Source organism: Mastigoproctus giganteus, chromosome 1 (assembly GCF_048544385.1).
Source record: "Mastigoproctus giganteus isolate SK-2022 chromosome 1, ASM4854438v1, whole genome shotgun sequence".
Taxonomy (NCBI): domain Eukaryota; kingdom Metazoa; phylum Arthropoda; class Arachnida; order Uropygi; family Thelyphonidae; genus Mastigoproctus; species Mastigoproctus giganteus.
This window is the reverse complement of record NC_143575.1, coordinates 160,972,668-160,997,312: the sequence shown is the minus strand read 5'-3', so window position 1 is coordinate 160,997,312 and position 24,645 is coordinate 160,972,668. Positions and strand designations below refer to the sequence as shown.

The 24,645-nt window shown below is 39.1% G+C and overlaps 1 protein-coding gene across 1 annotated transcript in view; it reads right to left on the bottom strand.

Moving 5' to 3' along the window:
• The window catches only part of Arl8 (ADP-ribosylation factor-like protein 8), a 100,150-nt gene that overhangs the window by 4,475 nt on the left and 71,030 nt on the right, over nucleotides 1-24,645 (bottom strand). Inside the window, exon 5 of the mRNA XM_090382880.1 lies at nucleotides 1,852-1,922. Within this exon, the coding sequence (XP_090239006.1) occupies nucleotides 1,852-1,922 (71 nt within the window). The remainder of the gene's footprint in view (nucleotides 1-1,851; nucleotides 1,923-24,645) is intronic.

Below are 24,645 nucleotides of genomic sequence, written 5' to 3'. Positions count from 1 at the left end.
GGAAAAGTCCATCTCCACATACAAAAGAGACAAGGCAAGTCAGATTGAGAGTACGATGACTGTTTTCTTTGACAGTGAGGGAATTGTTCATCAAGAATTCCTTCCACTAAGCCAAACTGTAAATCATCAGTAAACATCAGGTTCCTAAGAGATTTGAGGATGTCAAGAGAAAATTCCCAGACATATGATGCATTCAGGATTGGCTTCTGCATCACAAAAATGTATCCTAATTTAGATGCACAGCAGTTTTTCAGCCAAGAACAAAATGGCAATGGTCTCACACCCTTCCTAATCTCCTAACCTAGCCCCTGTGACGTTTCCTGTTCCTCAAGGTGAAAATTCAATTATAAGGATGACAATTCAAACACAATTGCAGATAGTGTTGACCAGCATCATTAAACAGGAGTTCCGGAGAAGCACTGGGATCGATGTATAAACTCTATAAGGGACTACTCTGGATGGGACAACGACAACATGTAAGTCCAAATAAATTTTAAGGTCCTAGTCCAGAAACTTTTAGCTCATACCTTGTACGGTCATTCTTCATAGTAGGCCAAGGTTACAGGGGTTCCTCATGGTTTGGCACTAGTGCTAATCTTGTTTCTGATCTTGAATAATATCCAGAAGAAATAAAGGGTACAATGTTGACATAATCAATGATTTATTGCACCTCTGCATCCAGGATGGAGGTGGTCACATTCCTCTTACACAAATCAAGAATATTTTATTCAGGTCTGGAGGCCACATCATTATCTAAGGAAAGACAATGAATTTTTCTAAAAGTTAAAGTTTCGAGAAACAAAGTTGTTCTGGATTGTGGATTATTTGCAGTGATTATACAACAAACCTCCTGAAATCATGTATGCCAAAGAAACAGTGCCACAATTCAGGGTCATTTCACCACATGCTTTTTTGTAATAGTTCAAAAATTTTAAAATGTCATGGTCACATGAAACTTCAGTTTTGATAAACAATATTTTATCTTTGCACATTACTCGGTAATCACAGTTTATCACCCATTTTAAATGGAGCAGAACAAAACAAAATTGGCTTTAACAACAAGAACTGTGCAACTAATGCAACTTACTAGTGCACTGACCCTCACATGATGCATTGTATCACGTGAGGTTAGTGCATCATGTGATACAAGTACATGCCGTACATTGGCTTGCTATATTAATAGTATTCACCTCATAGTACAAGGAAGCCACAGATTTTTCCTGCACCGGGGGTCAAAAAAAAAAAAAAAAAAAAAAAAAAAGTAGATAAGAAAATACAAATTATACGCTTCCCTCCTCACACAGGCAACTATACAGTTGACCTTTGAATTTATTCAAACTGTCAGCCTTAACTACCTGCAAGGACAATTAATTAGAGCAATCAACAACTCGCTGGGTAGAAGAAAACTTTCCAAATGTAATCTTAGCCTCAACTTCTGTAATTTGAATTTATGGTCCTAGTTCTGCAATTCTTTATAACAGTGAGAACTCTGCCTTCATTCATTTTACCAATCCTATTTTGCTATTAGTTATGCACAAAACTGAGACCATCACCTTACCTGTACAATAATTTGGCATATGATCTTATTCACCTTGTCACTGTTATGTGTTCTCATTATTAAATACACACCTAAATTTCTTATTTACAGTACTTGCTAACCTGGCAAATTACACTTTTTCACTCATTTAGATGAACTGCCACAGTTCATCTAAATTGGCATTAGTTATGTATATAATATACAAATATACAAATTTGTATATACAAATGTAAAAACAATATACAAATGTTATTCTAAGCATATATATATATATGGAAAATGTGATATCTCTAAATACTTTCAGTAAAACATACCAATATTATCTCTTTCTTTACAAGACACCGAATAACAGCAGATTTCTCTGTCTTGAATGCTTGAAAGTTTCCTAAAAAAAAAAAAGTAAACATATAAGTAATAAATTAACTACAAGGTATTTTTTTTTCCATAAGGTGGAACATTCGATATATGGTAATTATAAGAAATCTGGCCATTTCAGGGTTGAATAACAGTTATAAGCAATCTCAAATTGTACAAATCAGATACTGTAACAATACATTCAGAAATAGAGGAATTTCTGAATGGTCCTTGAGGTTGTCACAGACATTCTCTCAGATATGCCAGACAAGCTGTACTTGCTATCTGGGAGTCTAAAATGCTGATGGAACTGATATTCAGGTGACACTCAAGTGAATGGGACCCAATTTCGGCGAAGTCTGGACGGTCTGTGACAGCCAAATCCTCTGCTTGCACCTTCACGATGGTGGGACTGTTAGTAATCCTGGATATAACCTCCATGCACAAGTACAAGGTGGGTGACCACCCAGGTGTGAACCAACGTAAGCAGGGGTTGAAGTGTGGCACCCACACCACACGGAGGAATGCCGCCCCTCTATGTTACCAGGCAGTACTAGGTGGTAGATGACTCTCATCAACCGGTGCAATACCACCACTTTGCTTATTGGAGGCTTGAAGTGGTGGAATCCATGTTTAGTCTCTAGAGCTAAGTTCCGGTCAACCCTTCCCTATCTCTTCCATCATGCAGTATGATTGATGACATTAGAGGTTATGATGAACATCGTGGTGAGATCCAATATTCCTTACATTTCGAGGGTACAGCTCTAAAATGGTGTTCGCAGGCCGGCCGCTAGTTAGTACACTGGACCGAACCTATTGGTAACTATCTAGGAGGTTTCTGGATCGGCTAGTGTATAATCTTGCTACCTCTACTCTGCCAGATAGTGACTGGAGGGAGTCCGAGTAGTGTGTATGCGGGGAGCATTGTTGAGGCCACATTATGTCAAGGATCTGGGTATATCCTTACCACGTGTACGCCATATCCAAAAATTTCATTACTTCATACAGCATTTCCTACCCACTTCCTTACTATTGAATACACCAGGAATTGTCAAACTAATAGAGCAAGCTTATCTGCGAAAAGATCTAAACCTCCCAAGCACTTCCCAATTCATTTCACAAATATAAGTGGTCTCAATTCTAATCTTAACACGATGTCCATTTCCACTTGCAGTCAGCCAAACCCCATGTACTTTTACTGATAGAATCTTAGTTATCGGTTGATTCAACTACTGCTCATCTCAGATGCCGAAATTATTGGCTGTGTGATTCCTTTCGCCTAAAAGGTGGTACTTGTGCATATGTCTGTTCTGATATTCCCTGTCAGAGACTTGGAAGTTTGGAATCTCCTCTCTTTGATCTTCTCTGGCTTAAAATCTCTCTACCTCATTGTGTCAAATTCATCTGTTGTCTCTAATGTTTTTCCAACTCCACTAATCAATTGGAGCTCTTTGACTTCCTCTCTTTGCAACTTGACTTTCTCCAATCCAACTTTCCTAACAGTGAGGTAATTTTCTTCGGTGATTTTAATGTTCACAACTTCAGCTGGTTTCCATTTTCTAGTCACACCGACCCAGCTGGTCAAGATGCTGAGGCTTTTGCAATTACTAATGACCTTGCACAGATAGTTCATTTACCTACAAGAATACTGGACAATCCTAATCATACAGCCAATACGCTTGATCATTTTCAAACAAACAACCCTTAGTACACGGTCGAAGTGAGAGGTCCTTTAGGCACTTCAGATCACAACTTGGTGATTGTCTCTTCACCAATGGAACCTTTATCATATGGCTATTCTCAACCTTGTGTTGTTTGGCATTACAAGAATGCAAAATGGGATGACCTGCGATATTTCTTTTCTTCTTTTCCCTGGTCGGATTACTGTTTCAAAACTTCTGATGTCAACATTTGCTCAGATCGTGCCAGTGAAATTATTCTTGCAGGAATGGAATCTTTTATTCCCACACTCCACTTTAAAATCTCATCCTTTATCTAAACCTTGGTTTTCCAATAAATGTGCTAAGGCTGTTCAAGAGAAGAACGTTGCATATCGAAATTGGCTTGTTTCTAATTCTTCAGTTTCATTTTCTGTCTACACCAAAGCTCGCAACAATTGTAAAGCAGTTATTAATCAGTCCAAACTAGAGTTTGAACAGGCTAAAAGTAGAAAACTTGCTTCTTGCCCTAATGGTAGCCGAGCATTTGCCCATCTCTGCACCCACTTCTGTCCAAACCAGATGGTTCTGTTGTCATCTCAGCCAAGGATAAAGCTGACCTGCTAGCGTCCCATTTTTCTTCCAACTCCTGTATTAATGATATTGGCAAAACACCACCCACCATTCCCAACACGCTCCATTCAATGCCTCCTGTGGTCTTCCATCAAAAGGATGTCAGAAGGATTTTGACAAATTTTGATGCTAAGAAAACTCCAGGTCCTAATGGTATTTCTCCACTTGTTCTCAAAACCTGTGCTCCCGAACTTACTCCTATTCTTTGCCGCCTTTTTTCACTTTATTATTCCAAAGGTGTTTTTTCCTTCTGCTTGGAAATTTTCTCATATCCAGCCAGTTCCTAAAAAGGGTGACAAATCCCTCACATCCAATTATCGTCCCATTGCAATTACTTCTACTCTTTCTAAAGTAATGGAGAAATCAATTAACCGCCAACTCTTAAAATACCTAGAAACCTTCCGTCTGATCAATGATTACCAGTATGGATTCCATCAGTGTAGATCCACTGGTGATATTCTCGCTTATGTTACACATTTATGGACTAATTCAATGGAAAGGTTCAGTGAAACACAAGTAGTTGCTCTTGACAAAGGCTTTCGATCGTGTTTGGCATAAAGGTCTTCTAAACAAGCTTCCATCTTATGGTTTGCCAACTGTTTTTAGTAATTGGTTATCCAGTTTTCTCTCTGATTGCTCATGGAGGGTGATGGTAGGTGGCTCTCTGTCTTCTAACTTCTCCACTAATGCCGGTGTGTCCCAAGGTTCAGTTCTTTTCCCCACACTTTTCCTCTTGTATATTAATGACCTTCTTCCATTGACTGGAAATCCCATCCATAGTTTTGCCGATGATAGCACATTGCATTCCACTTTCCATTTTGATAAACCTTGCCCTGCTCAATCAGCTTCAACTTCTCGAAAATCTGCTACCAATTCCTTAAATGCCAATCTTCAGGTAATTCTACAGTGGGGCAAAGACAACTTAGTTGATTTCAACCCTTCTAAAACTCAGTCTTGTCTTATATCTCGCAAAACGGATTCTTCTGCTCCTATGCTTATCTTTAGTGACACTCCGATTTCTAGACAAAATGATATATCTCTTTTGGGGATTACCCTGACTTCTAATCTCTCTTGGCACAAGCACATTACTAATATTGCTTCCTCTGCATCTAAAAAAACTGGGTTTTCTCTTTCGCTCTCGGCGTTGCTTTTCTTCCACACAGCTGCTCACTCTGTATAAATCGCAAATCCGCCCTGCCATGGAATATTGTTCCCACATCTGGAGTGGTGCCCCCAAAACCTCTCTCAGGCTTCTTATTTTTTTTATTATTTTTTTATGTGAACCCCAAACATGAGAGGTATTAGAAGAGGTATTAGAATCTATAGTACTTAGTACCGTGCTTGGATTGGAGGTTGAGAAGACGAAAGAAGATATTTGTTGACATTGGACTTGAACTTCTGTAGACTGTAATTTTCAGGAAATATGTATAAAGGAAGGTTGTTCCAGAAAATGGCAGTTGAATGAATAAATGAGGAAGATGAAAAGTTGGTTCTGTGAGTTTGAAGGTGGACAGTAAATGGATGTTGGCTGGTGGCAGCATGTATTCGGACTGTTTTGAAAGAGAGAACGTGAATTATAGCCAATTCAGAAGAACAGCGCCCATGGAAGTATCTGTAGAAGAGACATGCAGCAGAAACAGTACGTCTATGAGAAAGCGAGTCTAGAGACTCTGTTAGAGATGAATCATTAATTAACCTAACTGCCCTCTTCTGAATGGAATCAAGAAGCCCGAGAGAGGTTTTGGGGGCACCACCCCAGATGTGGGAACAATATTCCATGGCAGGGCGGATTTGTGATTTATACAGAGTGAACAGCTGTTTGGAAGAAAAGTAACGCCGAGAGTGAAAGAGAAAACCAAGTTTTTTAGATGCAGAGGAAGCAATATTTGTAATGTGCTTGTGCCAAGGGAGATTAGAAGTCAGGGTAATCCCTGAAAGAGATATATCATTTTGCCTAGAAATTGGAGTGTCACTAAAGATAAGCACAGGAGCAGAAGAATCCTTTTTGTGAGATATAAGGCAAGGCTGAGTTTTAGAAGGGTTGAAATCAACTAAGTTATCTTTGCCCCACTGGAGAATTACCTGAAGATTGGCATTTAAGGAACTGGTAGCAGATTTTCGAGAAGTTGAAGCTGATTGAGCAGGATAAGGTTTCTCAAAATGGAAAGTGGAATGGAAAGTGGAATCAGGATTCAGCACGTTGAATTCTGATGGGATCCTTCCACTTGTTCAGATTACGAACCTAAGGGGGTATAAATTCAAATTAAGAAAGGACAGATGTAGAATAGATGTGCGGAAATTTGCCTTTAGCCAGCGGGTGGTTAATTGCTGGAACAAACTCCCATCTGTCGTTGTGGAAGTTGATAGGTTGAATAAATTTAAGGAGGAACTGGACAGGCATTTGGAGGGAATGGTGTGATTTTTTTTTTTTTTTTTTGGCTGATGCTGCATAAGCTCATACATTTGCTTTCTTGCATCACATGCCACTACTACTACTACCCTCAAGTGAGCGATCAGAGAGAAAACTGGATAACCAATTACTAAAAACAGTTAGAAAACCATAAGATAGAAGCTTGTTTAGAAGGCCTTTATGCCAAACAAGATCAAAAGCCTTTGAGATGTCAAGAGCAACTACTTGTGTTTCACCAAACCTTTCCATTGACTTAGTCCATAAATGGGTAACATAAGCCAGAATATCACGAGTGGATTGACACTGACGGAATCCATACTGGCGATCGTTGATCAGACGGAAGGTTTCTAGATAGTTTAAGAGTTGGAGGTTAATAGATTTCTCCATTACTTTAGAAAGAGTAGAAGTAATTGCAATGGGACGATAATTGGATGGGAGGGATTTGTCACCCTTTTTAGGAACTGGCTGGATATGAAACTGGCTGGAAATTTCCAAGCAGAAGGAAAAACACCTATGGAATAAGAAAGTGAAAAGAGTTTGCAAAGAATTGGAGTAAGTTCAGGAGCACAGGTTTTCAGAACAAGTGCAGAAATACCATCAGGACCTGGAGCTTTCTTAGCATCAAGATTCATCAAAATCCTTCTGATATCCTTTTGACGGAAGACCACAGGAGGCATTGAATGGAGCGTGTTGGGAATGGTGGGAGGTGTTTTACCAAGATCATTAATAAATGAGCTGGAAGAAAAATGGGATGCTATCTGGTCAGCTTTATCCTTGGCTGAAGGGACAACAGAACCATCTGGTTTGGACAGAGGTGGGAGTAGAGATGGGCAAAAGTTGCGGCCAATAGCTTTAGCAAGAGACCAGAATGCTCGGCTACCATTAGGGCTGGTTGGTTGGTTGGTTGTTGGAAGTTTAATGGCGCATCAGCATCTAAGGCTATCATGCGCCAAGTCTAAGGTAATAAAATATAAATATGTAAAAATATAAATTAGCATATCTAGTTAATATATTATAAACAAAAATATGGCATAAAACATTTACCAATAGGGCAAGAAGCAAGTTTTCTACTCTTAGCCTGTTCAAACTCTAGTTTGGACTGATTAATAACTGCTTTACAATTGTTGCGAGTTTTGGTGTAGGCAGAAAATGAAACTGAAGAATTAGAAACAAGCCAATTACGATATGCAACATTCTTCTCTTGAACAGCCTTAGCACATTTATTGGAAAACCAAGGCTTAGATAAGGGATTCCATTCCTGCAAGAATAATTTCACTGACACGATCTGAGCAAACGTTGACATCAGAAGTTTTGAAACAGTAATCCCACCAAGGAAAAGAAGAAAAGAAGTCTCGCAGGTCATCCCATTTTGCATTCTTGTAATGCCAAACAACACGAGGTTGGGAATAGCCATGAGATAAAGGTTCCATTGGAGAAGAGACAATCACCAAGTTGTGATCTGAAGTGCCTAAACGACCTCTAACTTCGACCATGTACTTAGAAGGGTTGTTTGTGAGAAAAAGATCAAGCGTATTGGCTGTATGTTTAGGACTGTCCGGCATTCTTGTAGGTAAATGAACAATCTGTGCTATGTCATTAGTAATTGCAAAAGCCTCAGCATCTCGACCTGCTAGGTCTTTGTGACTAGAAAACGGAAGCCAGTTGGAGTTGTGAACATTAAAATCATCAAGGAAAATTACCTCACTGTTAGGAAAGTTGGACTGGAGAAAGTCAAGTTGCAAAGAGAGGAAGTCAAAGAGCTCCAAGTGATTAGTGGAGTTGGGAGAACAGTAGAGACAACAGATGAATTTGACACAATGAGGTAGAGAGATTTTAATCCAGAGAAGAGCAAAGAGAGGAGATTCCAAATTGCCAAGTCTCTGACAGGGAATAGCAGAACAGACATATGCACAAGTACCACTTTGAGGCGAAAGGAATCATAAATTGAATAATTTGGGCATCTGAGATGAGCAGTAATTGAATCAACCGATAACTGAGATTCTGTCAGAAAAAGTACATGGGGTTTGGCAGACTGCAGGTGGAAATGGACATCGTTGAGACCACGTATATTTGTGAAATGAATTAGGAAGTCCTTGGGAGGTTTAGATCTTTTCGCAGATAAGATTGCTCTATTAGTTTGACAATTCCTGGTGTATTCAATAGTAAGGAAGTGGGTGGGACATGCTGTATGAAGTAATGAAATTTTTGGATATGGCGTACACATGGTAAGAATATATCCAGATCCTTGACATAACGTGGCCTCGACAATGCTCTCCGCACACACACACACTACTCGGACTCCCTCCAGTCACTATCTGGCAGAGTAGAGGTAGCAAGATTATAAACTAGCTGATCCGGAAGCCTCCTAGAGAGTTACCAATAGGTTCGGTCCGGTGTACTAACTAGCGGCCGGCCTGCGAACACCGTTTTAGAGCTGTACCCTCGAAATGTAAGGAATATTGGATCTCGCCACGACGTTCATCATAACTTCAAATGTCATTAATCATACTGCATGATGGAAGAGATAGGGAAGGGTTGACCGGAACTTAGCTCTAGAGACTAAACATGGGTTCCACCACTTCAAGCCTCCAGTAAGCAAAGTGGTGGTATTTCACCGGTTGATGAGAGTCATCTACCACCTAGTACTGTCTCGTACCAGAGGGGCGGTGTTCCTCTATGTGGTGTGGGCTTCTTGATTCCATTCAGAAGAGGGCAGTTGGGTTAATTAATGATTCATCTCTAACAGAGTCTCATAGGCAGTACTGTTTCTGCTGCATGCCTCTTCTACAGATACTTCCATGGGCACTGTTCTTCTGAATTGGCTTCTATAATTCCCGCTCTTTCTTTCAAAACAGTCCGAACACGTGCCGCCACCAGCCAACATCCGTTTACTGTCGAACTTCAAACTCACAGAACCAACTTTTCATCTTCCTCGTCTATTCATTCAACTGCCGTTTTCTGGAAAAACCTTCCTTCATATGTATTTCCTGAAAATTACAGTCTACAGAAGTTCAAGTCCAATGTCAACAAATATCTTCTTTCGTCTTCTCAACCTACAAGCCAAGCACGGTACTAAGTACTTAAGTTTTAATACCTCTCGTGTTTGGGGTTTATATAAAAAAAAAAAAAAAAATTTTATCAACAGGAGTACTACCCACGAAGGCATTTTACACTGTGTGGTCAAATGTTGTTTTACTTTGTGTGCATAACTGTCTCCCCTATATAATCCATATGGCACTTTAAACACATTTTTTAATCTTCTCAAAAATAGTAGCTCAGGAATTACCAGATTCCTGAGCTACTATTTTTGCCAGAACATGTTGGGATGAGAGGTCAGGTACCTTAGGCTAGTTGCCAAGTTCTAACATTAACTTGGATATGCCATTATTCCATCTGTTTCTGAAACGTTTTTCAAATATGAAGACGGTTTGTAAAAACAAAACTATCTTTGTATACAAATGCATTCAGATATACACATTTTTCAAAAATTTTTACTTGATTTCCCAGCATTAAAGGAAAACTGTCAAAAAATCAAAGTAGAATTCAAGAAAAAATCCTAATTGTTACTTTTTTAAAAGCAATAATGTCCTATACAGCTTTTTATGCATCACTTAATTTGAGTTTGAACTTTTGAATCTGAATTGCAGAGAAATTCTTCAACATCAGCATTTATAAACCAAAATTAAAAACTGTTAAGTGTGATACCTCCTTTTGATTTTCAAAGTTATTATCATGCTGCCATCTGTTGAAATTGGGTATAGTATTAGTTGGAAACACAGATAAGAGATGGCAGCACGTACTGGAAAACTTCAAAAGAGAATTCATACATAAAGAGACATTACACCAAACAGACAGAAATCACGGAATACCTATCTAGTAACAGGAAGGTTCACCTCCTTTTGCCCAGATAATGGTAGTCACAGTGAGGCATCGAGTCCACTAGTTCACAAAAGCATTCCATAAGTATTTCCATCCATGCTTGCTGCACTCCTGCACATAGTTCCATTGCATTTATAGGTGGAGGATCCAAAGCTCGAATGGACCTTCCCACAGCATCCTAAAGATGCTCCACAGGGTTCATGTCTGGTGAATGGAGAGGCCATTCCATGGTGGTAAAATCTGTGGAATGCTCTTCGAACCATGTTCTAGTCACCACGGCTCCGTGGGGAGGTGCATTGCCTTGCTGGAAGAGTCCATTGCCCCGTGGGTGCACAATGACCATGAAGGGATGCAGATGGTCTGCAAGGATGAACACGTAACCTGGACCTTTCAGAGATGCGCCTAGACATACCAGAGGCCCCAACGTGTGCCAGTTGAACACTGCCCCAGACCATCACTGACTGTCCACCTACCTGAACAGCTCCTTGCTGACATGACGAGTGCATAGCTTCACGCGATTTCTGCCAGATACGCACCCTCCCGTCCGCTCGAAATATTTGAAACGGGACTCATCGGACCTGTCTGTAATCATCCAAGATCCAGTGCTGATGTTCTTTCACCCAGCTGAGGTGTAGTCTTGTGTCACGGTGTTAACAATGAGACTCTGGTGGGTCAGCGGCTCCCATAACCTATTGCGGCTAATGATCGCCTGATGGTCTTGGTGGAGATGTTCCTGGCACCTTCCTCATTGAATTCGGCGGTGATTTGTGCCACTGCCGCTATCCAGTTGGCTGCTCTGGTGTATAACTACAGTTCGAACTGGGTTGTGTTAATTAGTGCTCTTCAAAGTGTGTTTTTTAAAGTGGTGCCAATTTATCAATTTGGATTAAATTCAAGTCGAAGTGGATTTGTTTGGTTCGGTGAGTTGACTGATGTTTATTTTATGCCTAACTTCTAAGGCGTTCTCCAGATATGAATGATTTTAAATCTTCACCTTTATCATTCATTCATGGCTCGTTCATAATGGCTACACCCTATAGGTCCAGCCGTTGTTTTTAACTATCATCTTTTGCCTTAGTTTTAGACCACTTATCTTTAGATTTCTCTATCTTTTAGAGAGTTATGGATACCTTAACTAATTTCATATCAGTTGATACTGATTTTATAGTGAAATTGTATTGATTGTGATTTTGAGGGACATTGTTTTGACGCGAATAATTCGTCTTTTCTTCTTCAGCCACTTTGTTTGAAATAAGGAGGTCACGTGACCTCCAGGGCGATTGGCCGTTGGTCCTCCTGAAGCCAGGAACTTAAGTTAGAACTTTTAATTAGGAACATTTATTTATTAATTATGATGTCAGTAGTAATTAATACTGATTGTCTATTGAGTTAATTAATATGTGGTTATTAATTTTGGAACATACTATTTGCATAGCAGCTTTTGAAGGGGACTTTCTTTTACTGTGCATTGATACATCTGACTACTGACCGTCGGGTGACGTCAGCAGTCCTCTGTCGCCCAAGAATACAAATGCAAATTTATGCAAATGCAAATACATATGCAAATTTCTTCCCATCTCTTTCAGCGCCCCCTACCAACAACAATTGGAAACTCTTCTTTTCTGTTAATTATTTAAATTCTTTACTAGCCATTTCTGGAGATTTGCCTAAAATTCAGTAGAACCATTCACACCCTGAACTTAAAAATTTCATCCCGGCACAGTAAGATAGTTGAAAATAATGAAAATGCTGAAAGTTCACAGGATGAGGTTAGCACGTCTGAGAGAGACGAACTGGAGACTTCTAATTCTCTGCTTCTTAGAGTACCTGGCAAATCCTCCTCAAAGAAAAAGTTCAAGAGAAGGTCCGAGTTCGTCCTCTGTGCTCCTCTTGCTCTCCTCTTCCTGCACAGACAAATAATAATTGTATATCACCTTTCATAGACCATAATTACTCAGCTTCCACCTTGGACCAAAGAATCTCTACATCAATAGCTGCCTCCATCCTCGAATCGATGGCAAACTCCACCTCAACTGCAGCTCCAAATACTCCTGTGGCTGCTGCTCCTGAGATGTGAGTCTCCTCAGGTGCTCACCAAACTCCATCAGCTCTGCCACTTCAACCTGCCCCAGCAGACTTCTTGGCTACACAACTACCACTGCTCTGGACCAAAGTGGTCTCATCTGGGATCCCACCATCCAGTATGCTTGCCATTCTTGCACCACCTGTTCTGGATGGCCCCTTTAATGAAGGAGACACCACCTCCCTCCATCAGACCATCTCAGTCTTGCACAGGAACTTCGTGGCACTCCTCAACCAAGACTCCAAAAGATTCACCAAAGCCACTGAAAAATATGTCCAGGAACTTTGGACAAGCCTAGAAACAATCACAACAGCTCTTCTAATCGAGAATGAGAAGCTAAAAGCTGTCAACAAAGAAATCGAAACAAGGTCTACAATACTGGAAAAGGCCTTAGACGTCTGTGCTAAGCTTCCCCAGTCTTCACCCGAGCAGGAACTGGGCCTAACCACAGAACCTGAATCATTTACAGTGCCCTCTTATGCCAGCGCTGTACTTAAGAATCTTCCAACCTCTAAACTGGATGCCTTCATCCAAGGGCATCCACCACAGACCAGTCGACAGAACCCCCAGCATATAAGAAAGAGAACCCTGATAAAAACAACAGAATGTGGTGGTTATCAGACCATTAACTCCAAAGAATCACATACAAGTGAACAAATCAAGACCAAAATAATGACAGAGTTGAAAGATGATCTCAAAACTACGAAAATAAAAGCAATAAGAAAAACTAGAAATACAGGCATAGTGATCGAAACGGAAACTAAAAAAGAAGCTAACAAAATTATGACCAATGCAAAAATAACGACAATGGGTTTAAAGGCAGAGGCGCCAAAAAAGTTGGGGCCCTCTATCATCATTTTTGACCTTAGTGACAACCTGACCCCACAGCAACTAACTGAGGAACTATACTGTAGGAACTTGCAGGAGTACTTCCCAGACTTGGAGGCAGATGCCTTAATCATGCCTAAATATTCGAAAAAAGTCAAAGGAGGCAAAAACTGGATTGTTCAATTCAACCCAATCGCCTGGAAGGTCCTAAACAATCAAGCAAGGGTATACCATAAACTGGGGCAGCCACCACTTTCACGAACACGTGGCTGTGCTTAAATGCTTCAAGTGTTGCAGGTTCGGCCACACCTCACACACTTGTATCCAGACAGTGCCAACGTGCGGCCATTGTGCTGAAAAAGGCCACGAATTTAACAGCTGTCCTAACAAAACCAAAGATCCTATTTGCGTGAACTGTAGAAGTTTCAAAATGGACTCAGCACATTCCATCAGAGACAGAAAATGTCAAACATATATAAAAGCCAAGGGTCAGCACCCAACAACGGATCGATTATGGGGAGACACCTTAAAAAAATTTAACTTCGAAGAGGTAAAAATAATGCAAATTAACACACAGCTGGCCCAGGCTGTGGTCGCCCAAATCAGGATTCGGGCAGACGAGGACAACACGGACATAATTATCCTGCAAGAGCCGTATGCCCATAAGAACCAGGTCAGAGGCTATCCCTTGACCTACAAAGTCATCCAGGTGGAAGGGGAAACCCCCTGGGCAGCAATAGTTTTAAGAAACCCTGACATCACAGCCACAAAGATAACCCAACTTTGCACAGCCTGGGCCGTATGTGCCCACATTATTACAGCGCTTGGAAACCTTTACGTCGTCGCCCTATATTGCCGTCTAGGCGAAGATATTATCAGGGCTATAAGATACCTTCAAAGTGTACTAAATACTCTCCCAAGAGGGAGAATTATTGTCGGGGCAGATGTAAACTGCAGATCTCCCGCATGGTACAGCGCAACACCAGACCATCGAGGAGCAACAAACGGCCAAAGACTGGAGGACTACATGGGTAACTCCCCTTTCAGAATCCTCAATCAGCCAAACAACCTCCCCACTTTCAGCAGCACCCTTTGGGAAGCCACCATCGACATTTCTCTTGCTACAAGAAACACAGCCAGCTATATCTCCGACTGGAAGGTCCAAGATGATTGGACGACCTCGGACCATCGAGCCATTACATTCAGGATCACAAAAAACCGCAATAGACAACCCATTTCCAGAGTAATGCAACATAGATATGCAATAGAAAAAACAAACTGGGACACATTCAGGGGTGCCCTGCTGGAAATGGTGGGACAACAGCAGTAGAAACTCAAAATCCAAACTTTCTTCAAAAAGAGATTACCACCCTATTAACACAAGTCTGCAATGCCACGATTAAAAGGAAAAAAACTTCTCCATGAGCAGTGCCCTGGTGGAACGAGGAGCTTCGAGGGATGAGAAAGGAGGTACAAGCCAAACAGAAAGCTTTCCAAAGGGCGAGAAGATCTTGGCCTGATGTGGACGTCGAAGAACTTAAACAAGTATATTGAACAGCAAGAAACACATATACGGAAAGAATAAAGAAATCAAAGCAGCAATTCTGGGAGCGACTTGTCTCTTACATGGGAAATTCTGACCCCTGGGGGGGTGTACAAAATCACCACAAACAAACTCCCCGGGGGGGGGTAGAGGATTGATTTTTGGAACAAGCTTCCATCTGTCATTATGGAAGTTGTCAGCTTAAAAAAATTCAAGGCAGAACTAGACAAACTTTTGGAGTGAATGGGTGAGTGAAATGGGAAGGTTTTTTTTTTTTTTTTTTTGGCTGATGCTGTATAAGCTTACTTTCTGGCATCATACGCTTATGCTAAACTTCAATTCCCATTTCTCAGCCCATCTGACTAACTTTTCTAGATCCTGTTGCAGTAGCATACCATCATTCCTGTCATTAACCATCCTGCCAACCTTTGTATCATCAGCAAAAGTAGACTTTAAGCATAATATGCCTTCATCAATATCATTGATAAAAACAGAAAACAACAATGGGCCCAATATTGAACCATGGGGGATTCCACCAAGAACATTAGTCCACAAAGAGCAGTGTCCATTGAATACTACTGTCTTCTGTCATTCAACCATCCCTTTATCCATAGCAGCAACTTTCTCTTAATGCCACATTGCTCCAATGCGTAAAGCAATCTTTTAAGTGCAACAGTATGAAAAGCTTTCCTGAAACCCAAGTATATGATAGCAAAATTATTTTTTTTGCATCTTTAAATTTAAATTAGCATTTGCAAGAGCACATGATGCAAGAAAACAAGCATATAAAGCATCAGCCAAAAAAAAAAAACCACGCACCCTTCTCATTTCACCCATTCACTTGATCCAAATATTTGTCCAGTTCTGCCTTGAATCTGTTTAAGCTGTCAACTTCTATGACAGATAGAAGTTTGTTGCAGCAATCAACCACCCGCTGGCTAAAGGTAAACTTCCGCATATCTATCCTACAACTGTCTTTCCTCAATCTGAATTTATGCCCTCTCAGGCTATTATTCTGAGCAAGAAGAATCCCTGAGCATGCTCAAACCATTCAAGGCTTTATATACCTTAATCAGATCACTTCATAGGTGCCTAGTCTCCAGACTGTAATTTGCAAAACTTAAACCTTTCTTCATAAGAGCACCTCTTTGTTCCATTCGCTAATCTTCTTGCCTTTCTGTGTACTCATTCCAACAGCTCTACATCCTTAAAATGAGGTCTCCAGACCTGTATACAGTACTAAAGGTGTGGCCTGACCATTGCCTTATACAAGGAGATAATCACCTTATCCTTGCTAGAAAAATTCCTGTATATTATTGACAAGACACCATGAGCTACTCTTGCAGACCATCTGCACTGCTCAGAAAACTTCATATCTGTCTGCACAATTACTGCAGGTCCTTTTCATTCTCTACCACTGTCAGTGTAGTATCACACAGTTGATATGTTACATCTAGTTCCTTTATGACCAGATTGTAGTAACCAATCAAATTGATCAGACAAGATTTCTTCTTACAAACCCATGCTGTGTCTGAAATATAACTGTACCCTTGTCAAGGTGGTCCAACATTATGTCCTTTACCAGTAACTCCATTATTTCCCTGGAAAAGAAGTTACAGACCAGGTCTGTAATTATTTGTGTCATCCTTTGTGAATTGGGGATACATTTGCACATCTCTAGTCCAGGGGATCTCCCCTGAATCCAAGGATGCTCTCATAATTATGGTAAGGGTTTGCTTACTACCTTCGCTACCTCCTTTAATAAAATTGGATAGATCCAACCCACCTCGGGTGTCTTTCTTATGTTTAACTTCAACAATTTCTCTTCCAATTTCCTCTCAGTTTTTAAAAAATCCTTTAACTCTCTGTCAGAGTTTGATAAACTTATGGCACCCCTTTCCCTTAAGAATTCATGTGTGAAGGCAGATGCGATGCAAAATATTCATTCAGTTTTTCACCAACCTGAACAGGATCAACAGTCGAAACATTAATATATAGAGGACCAATTGGATCCACAAATGCAGAGTAAAGTCGAATTTGTGTAAGTCGGGGAGTTCCTGTATATAGTGTGAGATAATTGGAAGGAAAGGTATAAAGAGAGTGGGAGTGATCAGTGTAGTACTACACAGACCAGAAGAATGTGAGTACAATCTGAGCATCCCTAATCCAAAAAGCTCCAAAATGCAGAACTTTTTGAGTGCCACAACTGGAAAATTCCACACCTGACCTCATGTGACAGGTCGCAGTCAAAACGCAAGGTCACAACAGACAGTTTATTCAGCGTTCCAAAAGAAAAAAAGACCCCCCCCCCTTTTTTTGGTAGTTGTTGGCTCATCAGCTTCTGTGGCCATAATGCACCTCCCAAGGTTTTTGCAGTACTTTGATCCAAGCCCGAGGTGGGATTCGAACCCGCGACCTTTAGGTTGCCAGGCAGGCACTTTACCCACCCGGCTAGCCCGGTCGGCCCCACCCCCTTCAGCTGCAATATATCTTTTCTGCACAAGCCCAGATTCCCCCACGCAGGCATGCCCACAAAGGGTAATAAAATTGCATTTGTGCATTCCGGATGCACCAAGACCTACGTGCATTACTCACTGTGTTTTTTGCTTATTCTCTGCTCTGTGGTGTAAAGATATGTATTGTTGAAAATGTCAAAAAGGCTTGCAGGTACTCCTATCGGTAACAGTGATAAGAAAAAGAGGAAGCATTTATGCTTATGTATAGCACAGAAAGTCAAGTTGTTGGAGAAACAGGACAGCAGTGTAAGTGTGAAACGTCTTACAGAAGAGCATGGTGTTGGAATGACCACCACATATGATCTGAAGAAACAGAAGGATAAACTGTTGAAGTTCTATGCTGAAAGTGATGAACAGAAGTTAATGAAAAATAGAAAAACACTGCATAAAGCTAAAAATGAAGATCTCGATCGTGTATTGAAAGAGAGGATCTGCCAGCGTCGCAGCAAACACATGTCACTCAATGGTATGCTGATCATGAAACAAGTAAAAATCTATCACGATGAACTGAAAATTGAAGGGAACTGTGAATAATCAACAGGCTGGTAGCAGAAATTTAAGAAAAGACACGGCATTAAATTTTTAAAGATTTGTGGTGATTGACGAGTTTGCCAAGGTCATCTCTGATGAAAATCTGACACCAGAACAAGTCTATAATGTTGATGAAACATCATTGTTTTGGTGTTATTGCCCCAGAAAGACACTGACTACAGCTGATGAGATAGCCTCTACAGGAATTAAGGATGCCAAAGACAGAATAATTGTGCTGGGTTGTGCTAATGCAGCAGGCAGCAATAAGTGTAAACTTGCTGTGATAGGCAAAAGCTTGCGTCCTTCTTTTAAAGGAGTGAATTTCTTATCAGTCTATTATTATGCTAACAAAAAGGCATGGATCATCAGGGACATTTTCTCTGATTGGTTTCACAAACATTTTGTACCAGCAGCTCGTGCTCACTGCAGGGAAGCTGGACTGGATGACGACTGCAAGATTTTGTTATTCCTTGACATCCGTTCTGCTCATCCTCCAGCTGAAATAATGTTTATGCCATGTACTTTCTCCAAAATGTGACTTCATTAATTCAGGCCATGTAACCAGGGTGTCCTAAGATTGACGAAGAGTAAATATAAAGACAGCATGCTAGCAGCAGTGAACAGAGGCATGGGTGTGGAAAGTTTTCAAAAGGAGTTTAGCATGAAGGATGCCATCTATGCGGTTGCCAATGCTTGGAACACAGTAGTAGTGGCATGTGAGCAAGAAAGCAAGTGTTATGAGCTTATGCAGCATCAGCCAAAAAAAAAAACAAAAAAAAACAACACACTATTCCCTCCAAATGCCTGTCCAGTTCCTCCTTAAATTTATTAAACCTATCAACTTCCACAATGACAGGTGGAAGTTTGTTCCAGCAATTAATCACCTGCTGGCTAAAGGCAAATTTCCACACATCTATCTTTTCTTAATTTGAATTTATGCCCCCTTAGGTTCGTAATCTGAACAAGTGGAAGGATCCCATCAGAATTCAGCGTGCTCAACCCATTCAAGGCCTCATACACCTCAATCAGATCATATGAAACAAATGATGATGCCACTGATATGGAAGTCAAAGAAAAAGTCCAAACAGTTGATGTTATTATAAAAGAATTAGAAAGTGCAGAGAAGAACGAATAACAGTTGGCAGAAGAAAATGATGACAGCAATAATATTAATACGGTACACATAAGTCTGAATTTTTACGATCCAACCATATGGAATTTTAATACCCGCAAAAACAGATCTCTTATAGTGCAACACTGTCCTGAACATATATACAGTACAGTGTTGAAAATCTGAACATCAATAATTCTATATGTCAATAATCCGAACGAGCCAGTATTTACTTATTATTTATTTTATTTTTTTATGCTGGTGCCATGAAATAATTACTGCAAATGCCGGTTATTAATCAGGTCTGAGAATTGAATTTTTATTCTATTAAACCGCAATTCTAATAAGCAAAAATTGGAAGAATATTATCCATAGGCTATAAAAATTAAGATACAAAGGACAAACAATCTTTTATTACCACACCAATTAACAAAATTAAATACAGTATGTGAAAATTGGAAGAATATTATCCACAGGTTAGCAAAATAAAAATAAAATTTACATTTATGTACATAGAAGAATTAATATACATGTAGTACTAACTAGACCTTGTGGGAAACAGTTGGTAGGATCACAGCCTTCCCCACACCGGATGGAAGAGACCTGAGTTTGAGTCCCATTGATGACGTGAGGAATTTTTATGGACCTTTTTTACAACATGGATGAGTTAGCTAGTCTCAGGCGAGGTTCCCTCCACCAAGGAAACTCGGGTTTTTCATACAGCAGACAGAAAATCGACCTCAGAACACATGCAAAAAATGATTGTTAAAAACTGTGGCCTATGGCAGAAGAAACCATAGGAGATGAGCAGAATTGAACAGAAAGAGATGAGGGACATATACTGAATCAGATGATCAACTTGTTTCAGTTAATCCCTGGGTTTGAAGATTGTGATGAAGGTGATGCAGGGGCTTGGATGGAAAATAATATTGATGCTACAGGGTTTCCTGTTTTAAATGAAAACGAAATTGTGAATGTAGAAGAAACTGGAGCTTCTGAAAATGATACAGATGAAGAAAATGACATCAACACTGGGCCTATGCATGCTGAGGCATTCACTGCACTAGAGACTGCAATGGCTTGGTATGAGCAACAAACTGAATGCTGTCCAACTGAACTACTCTTGCTGAAAAGAGTGAGAGAGCAAAGAAATGAAGTTCAAAAATGGTGCAGCAAAAAATAAGTAATTATTTTCGTTAGAGCCTATACAAATGTGTTATTGTGGGTGAGAGTTCCATTTGTTTTGATAGTTAAGAATAAAAAAACCTAAGTAAAATATTGATATTAAGTACAAAAACACTAAGTACAAGTGATTTTATTTCTAACTTACTAAACTTTTTTTCTTTTTTTTTATAGTTTCCAAAACAGTATTTTTTATAAGTTTGAAAACCCTAACAAATCGGAAGTCCGAACTACCTCCGGTTCCAATTAGTTTGGATTATTGATGCTCTACTGTATAGTGGGTATTCTGTCACTAATGACAGATGTTTCTTGAAATACAAAATAATTTGTTGAAATACAAAACTGAAGGTATTGAAAAAAAGAGAGAGAGAGAGAGAGAGAGAGAGAGAGAGAGAGAGAGAGAGAGAGAGAGAGAGAGAGAGAGAGAGAGAGAAAACAGTTATTTTATTGCAAAACAAAGATGCAATATATTGTTTTCCGTGCCTCTTATTTGTATCTGGCACAAATAATGCTTCATTTTGCAGTTCAGATGGATTTAAGGACTGGAAACATCTAAATCCAAACGTTCTATTTCATGAGAATTCGTAACAACAGAAACATTTTTACAAAATGAAAATTATTAGAAAAGGATCTTCAAAAATGTGGACTAATTGATGATGAACAAGTAGCATTAAAAAGTGAAATTTTGAAATGGCGCCATATATTGAAAATAATATTAAAATGTATATTGTGGTATATTAAAATTGTGGTATATTTTTAAACTAGATCAAATTTGTCATATAATTTGATGTTGGTATGAAAAATGCACTGGAATCGCATATTAAACACCACACTTATTATTTATCGCCAGAAATTCAGGATGAATTTATTAGCTCCAAAAGTATAAAGTGAAATAATAAAAGAAATTCAAATAGCTAAATATCACAGTATAATATTTGATAGCACTCCAGATGTATCACCCAAAGACTAATTAACAGAAATTATTCGGTACATAAAATTTTCAGATGATAAATATACCAATGAAGAAAGGTTCATTGATTTCATAAACACAACAGAAAAAACGGGAGAGGGAATTGCATCCAAAATTAAGGAAAAATAATTCAAGATGGCCTATTAATTGAAAATATACATGGTAAAGGCTATGATAATGGGGCAACATGTCAGGAAAGCACAAAGGTGTCTGAGCCCTATTTCAAAAGGAGAATATCTTGCTTGGTATATTGCATATTGTGCACATAATCTTAATTTAATAGGCATAATTGCGTTGGCATTAATGCAGATGTGACATTTTTTGGAATTATACAGTCATTGTACAATTCCTTGTCTTCGTCCCTATCGATAGAAGACATTGATACAGGATGGTGTTGAAAAGTAAATGCCATAAGTGCCATATATGGGCAACTCGAACAAATTATTTTATTATTAAACAAAATGAAAGATGATTATTTACTTGGTGACATTGTCTCTTGCTATATCATTGCACCATCAGATGAGTAGTTACAAGTTTATTGCATTTTTAATGCCAGCCTGTGGAAAAGATAGTCAATATATCACAGCAAAAACAGATCGGGATATTTATCGGTCATCCATATTAATTAAAGGACTTTTAGATTATTTTAAAGATATAAGAAATAATGAAATTTAAATGTTTTTACTGAAATTGAGGAAACTTGCAAAAGAATAAAAATAGTACCAGTTGAAAAGAGAAAGGCGAAACAAAAAAAAATTGCCAGGTGTGCATGCTGAAAATGAATCGCTGAACTTTGAAGGAATAAAAATTTGTTTTTCAATAATTGATTTTATTATAATGTAGTTCAATGATAGATTTGAATCTCTATAAAAGATAGCAAAAGACAAATTTTTGACTGGCAAAGCGTTCCATTCAATGACGTGAGGATTTAGAAACTAAAGTTACCTTATTGTTATAAAAATACCCTGAAATTAATCAACGCCAAATAATTTAAATATTAGAAAACAAAAATTCCCATACTTAGATATTTTAAATGTATTGGCTAAATTGGAGGTGAAAGAAACCTATACAAATATTGAAAAAGCTCTTAAAATATTCCTTACAATGGCAACAACAGTAGCCTGCCAAAAGGAGTTTTTGCAAGTTAAAGCTCATTAAGAATTATTTGAGATCAATGTCAGGACAAGAACGCACATCATTTCTATGTCTCCTTAAATTGAATGTGAACTTACTAGCAAAATAGACTTTGATGAAATTATTACAAATTTTGATAACACTAAAGCAAGAAAACTTAAGCTTTAACGTAATTTAATAATTTTATGTTTATATATATAAACACTTTATATAGGAACATAAAATTTTATTTTATTTTTTTGAAACTGTCCAAAATGTCAGAGTCACTCGGATTTCAACTACTGTGACCATGTAAACAGAAATAGGGAACTTTATGGCAAAATGTGGATGATTCACTTCTGCAAAATAACAGATGACCACTTGTCAGGGAAAGAGACACCACTCTCTCCTAAATCTCTAACAGGATGCTTACAGTAGAAGGTTGACCAAAGCCTATTGTCCGAATGTGGAATAAACCTTGATCTGCCCACTGGCTAAGGATACATAGAAAGTAGTTAACTAGCTCAACTTCTCGATATGTGGGACAGGTAGTTGGATAGGCTTTACAGGTACCACTAAGTTAAAGAGGGTAATCTCCTTAGCTCTCTCTTAATTTGTGATTAGCAACAGAACTATTGCCTGAATTGCTTGAAGGCCAGAGGTGTGAACAATGTGTACTCAGTTAAGTCTCTTGCAATCCATTCATTACATGGAAAATTTTCTTCACTCTACAGAAACTATTTTAAATGTAATTACCAAGGGGTATTCAAAAAAATTTGCTATAAAGAAGTTCGTTAAGCAGAGGTCCAACTGTACTTATTATTATTTATTATAATTTCACCAATTATCAAAAAAAAAAAAAAAAAGGCAAATAGCCATGAATTTGCCAAGAGCACCATGAATTTTTCAAGGTAGAGGCCTAAATCAGTGTCAGATGAACTAATGAGACTCATGGCAGACAAGAAAAATGCATGGGGTACATATAAATTATCAGGGGGACACAGAAGCCTATGGCAGATATAAATTAGTCTGTAATCAAGTTACAAAGGAGGTTAGACAAGCAAAGGCAGATTACGGAAATCCTTGGTAATGGATTCAAGGAAAAGCAGCAAACACTTCTTTACTTATGTAAACTCTAGAAGGAAGGCGATGAATCAAATTGGTCCATTAGATTTGACTGTTGATGATACTGCTCAGGTTGCAAACTGAATGGGTATACTGCATCTATATTCACATGAGGAATTCTTTAGGGAAGTGGATGCCAGAAGTTTATCAAACTCTAACAGGAAGCTAAATGATTTTGTAATAACTGAGAGGAAAGTGGAAAAGAAATTGTTGAAGTTATACATAAGAAAGATAACTGGGGTGGATCAGATCTATCCAATGAGGTAGCAAAGGAAACCCTTAACCATAATTAAAAGAGCATTATTGGATTCAGGAGAGGTCCCCACAAACTGGAAAGTGCTTCCCAAATTTATAAAGGGGATCAAAGGGTGACATGAGAAATTACAGATGTTAATTTAACTTCTGTTCCAGAGCAAATATGTGTTATCAGTTAAAGTAACACAAGTCCATTACACGACAGCATTTATACTTCGGACACAGCATGGGTTTAAGGGGAAGTCTTGTCTGACAAATTTGATTGGATACTATGATGTTGACAAAGGAAATCCAAGTATCATTACGTGGATTTCAGGAAATCTTTTGACACTGAAACTTTTGATATAGCAAAGACTGCTGTAAAAATTGGAGCAGCGTGGCTTTAAAGGCAAGTTCCTGCCTTTAACGCCACAGGGATGGTTGAATGGGAGAAGACAGAGTGGCAATCAATGACACTGCTCTTCGTGGACTAATGTTATTGGTGGAGTTCCCCAGGGTTCAGCATTGGGTCTATTGTTGTTTTCTATATTTATCAATGATACTGATTAGGGAATATCAGGCTTAATGTTCAAGTAATGACGGAAGGCGGCTACTGCAAGAGGATCTAGAAAAGCTAGGCAGATTGGCTGAGAAATGGCAATTGAAGTTTAACATTGACAAATGCAAAGTAATGCATATTGTTAGCAGTAACCCCAGAGTAACATATCAACCATGTAGTACTATTATACTCAGGTTAGAAAAAATGAAAAAGACCTGGGGGTAATTGTGCAGTTACCCCCAGGGGTAACTACACAATTACCTGTCAGCACTATCTTCACTTGCACAGTGAAGACAGTGCAGACAGGCTGACAGGACAGCTCGTGGGGTTTCTTCAATGATACACAGAAACTTTTCTAGCAGGGATAAGGAGGCAATTA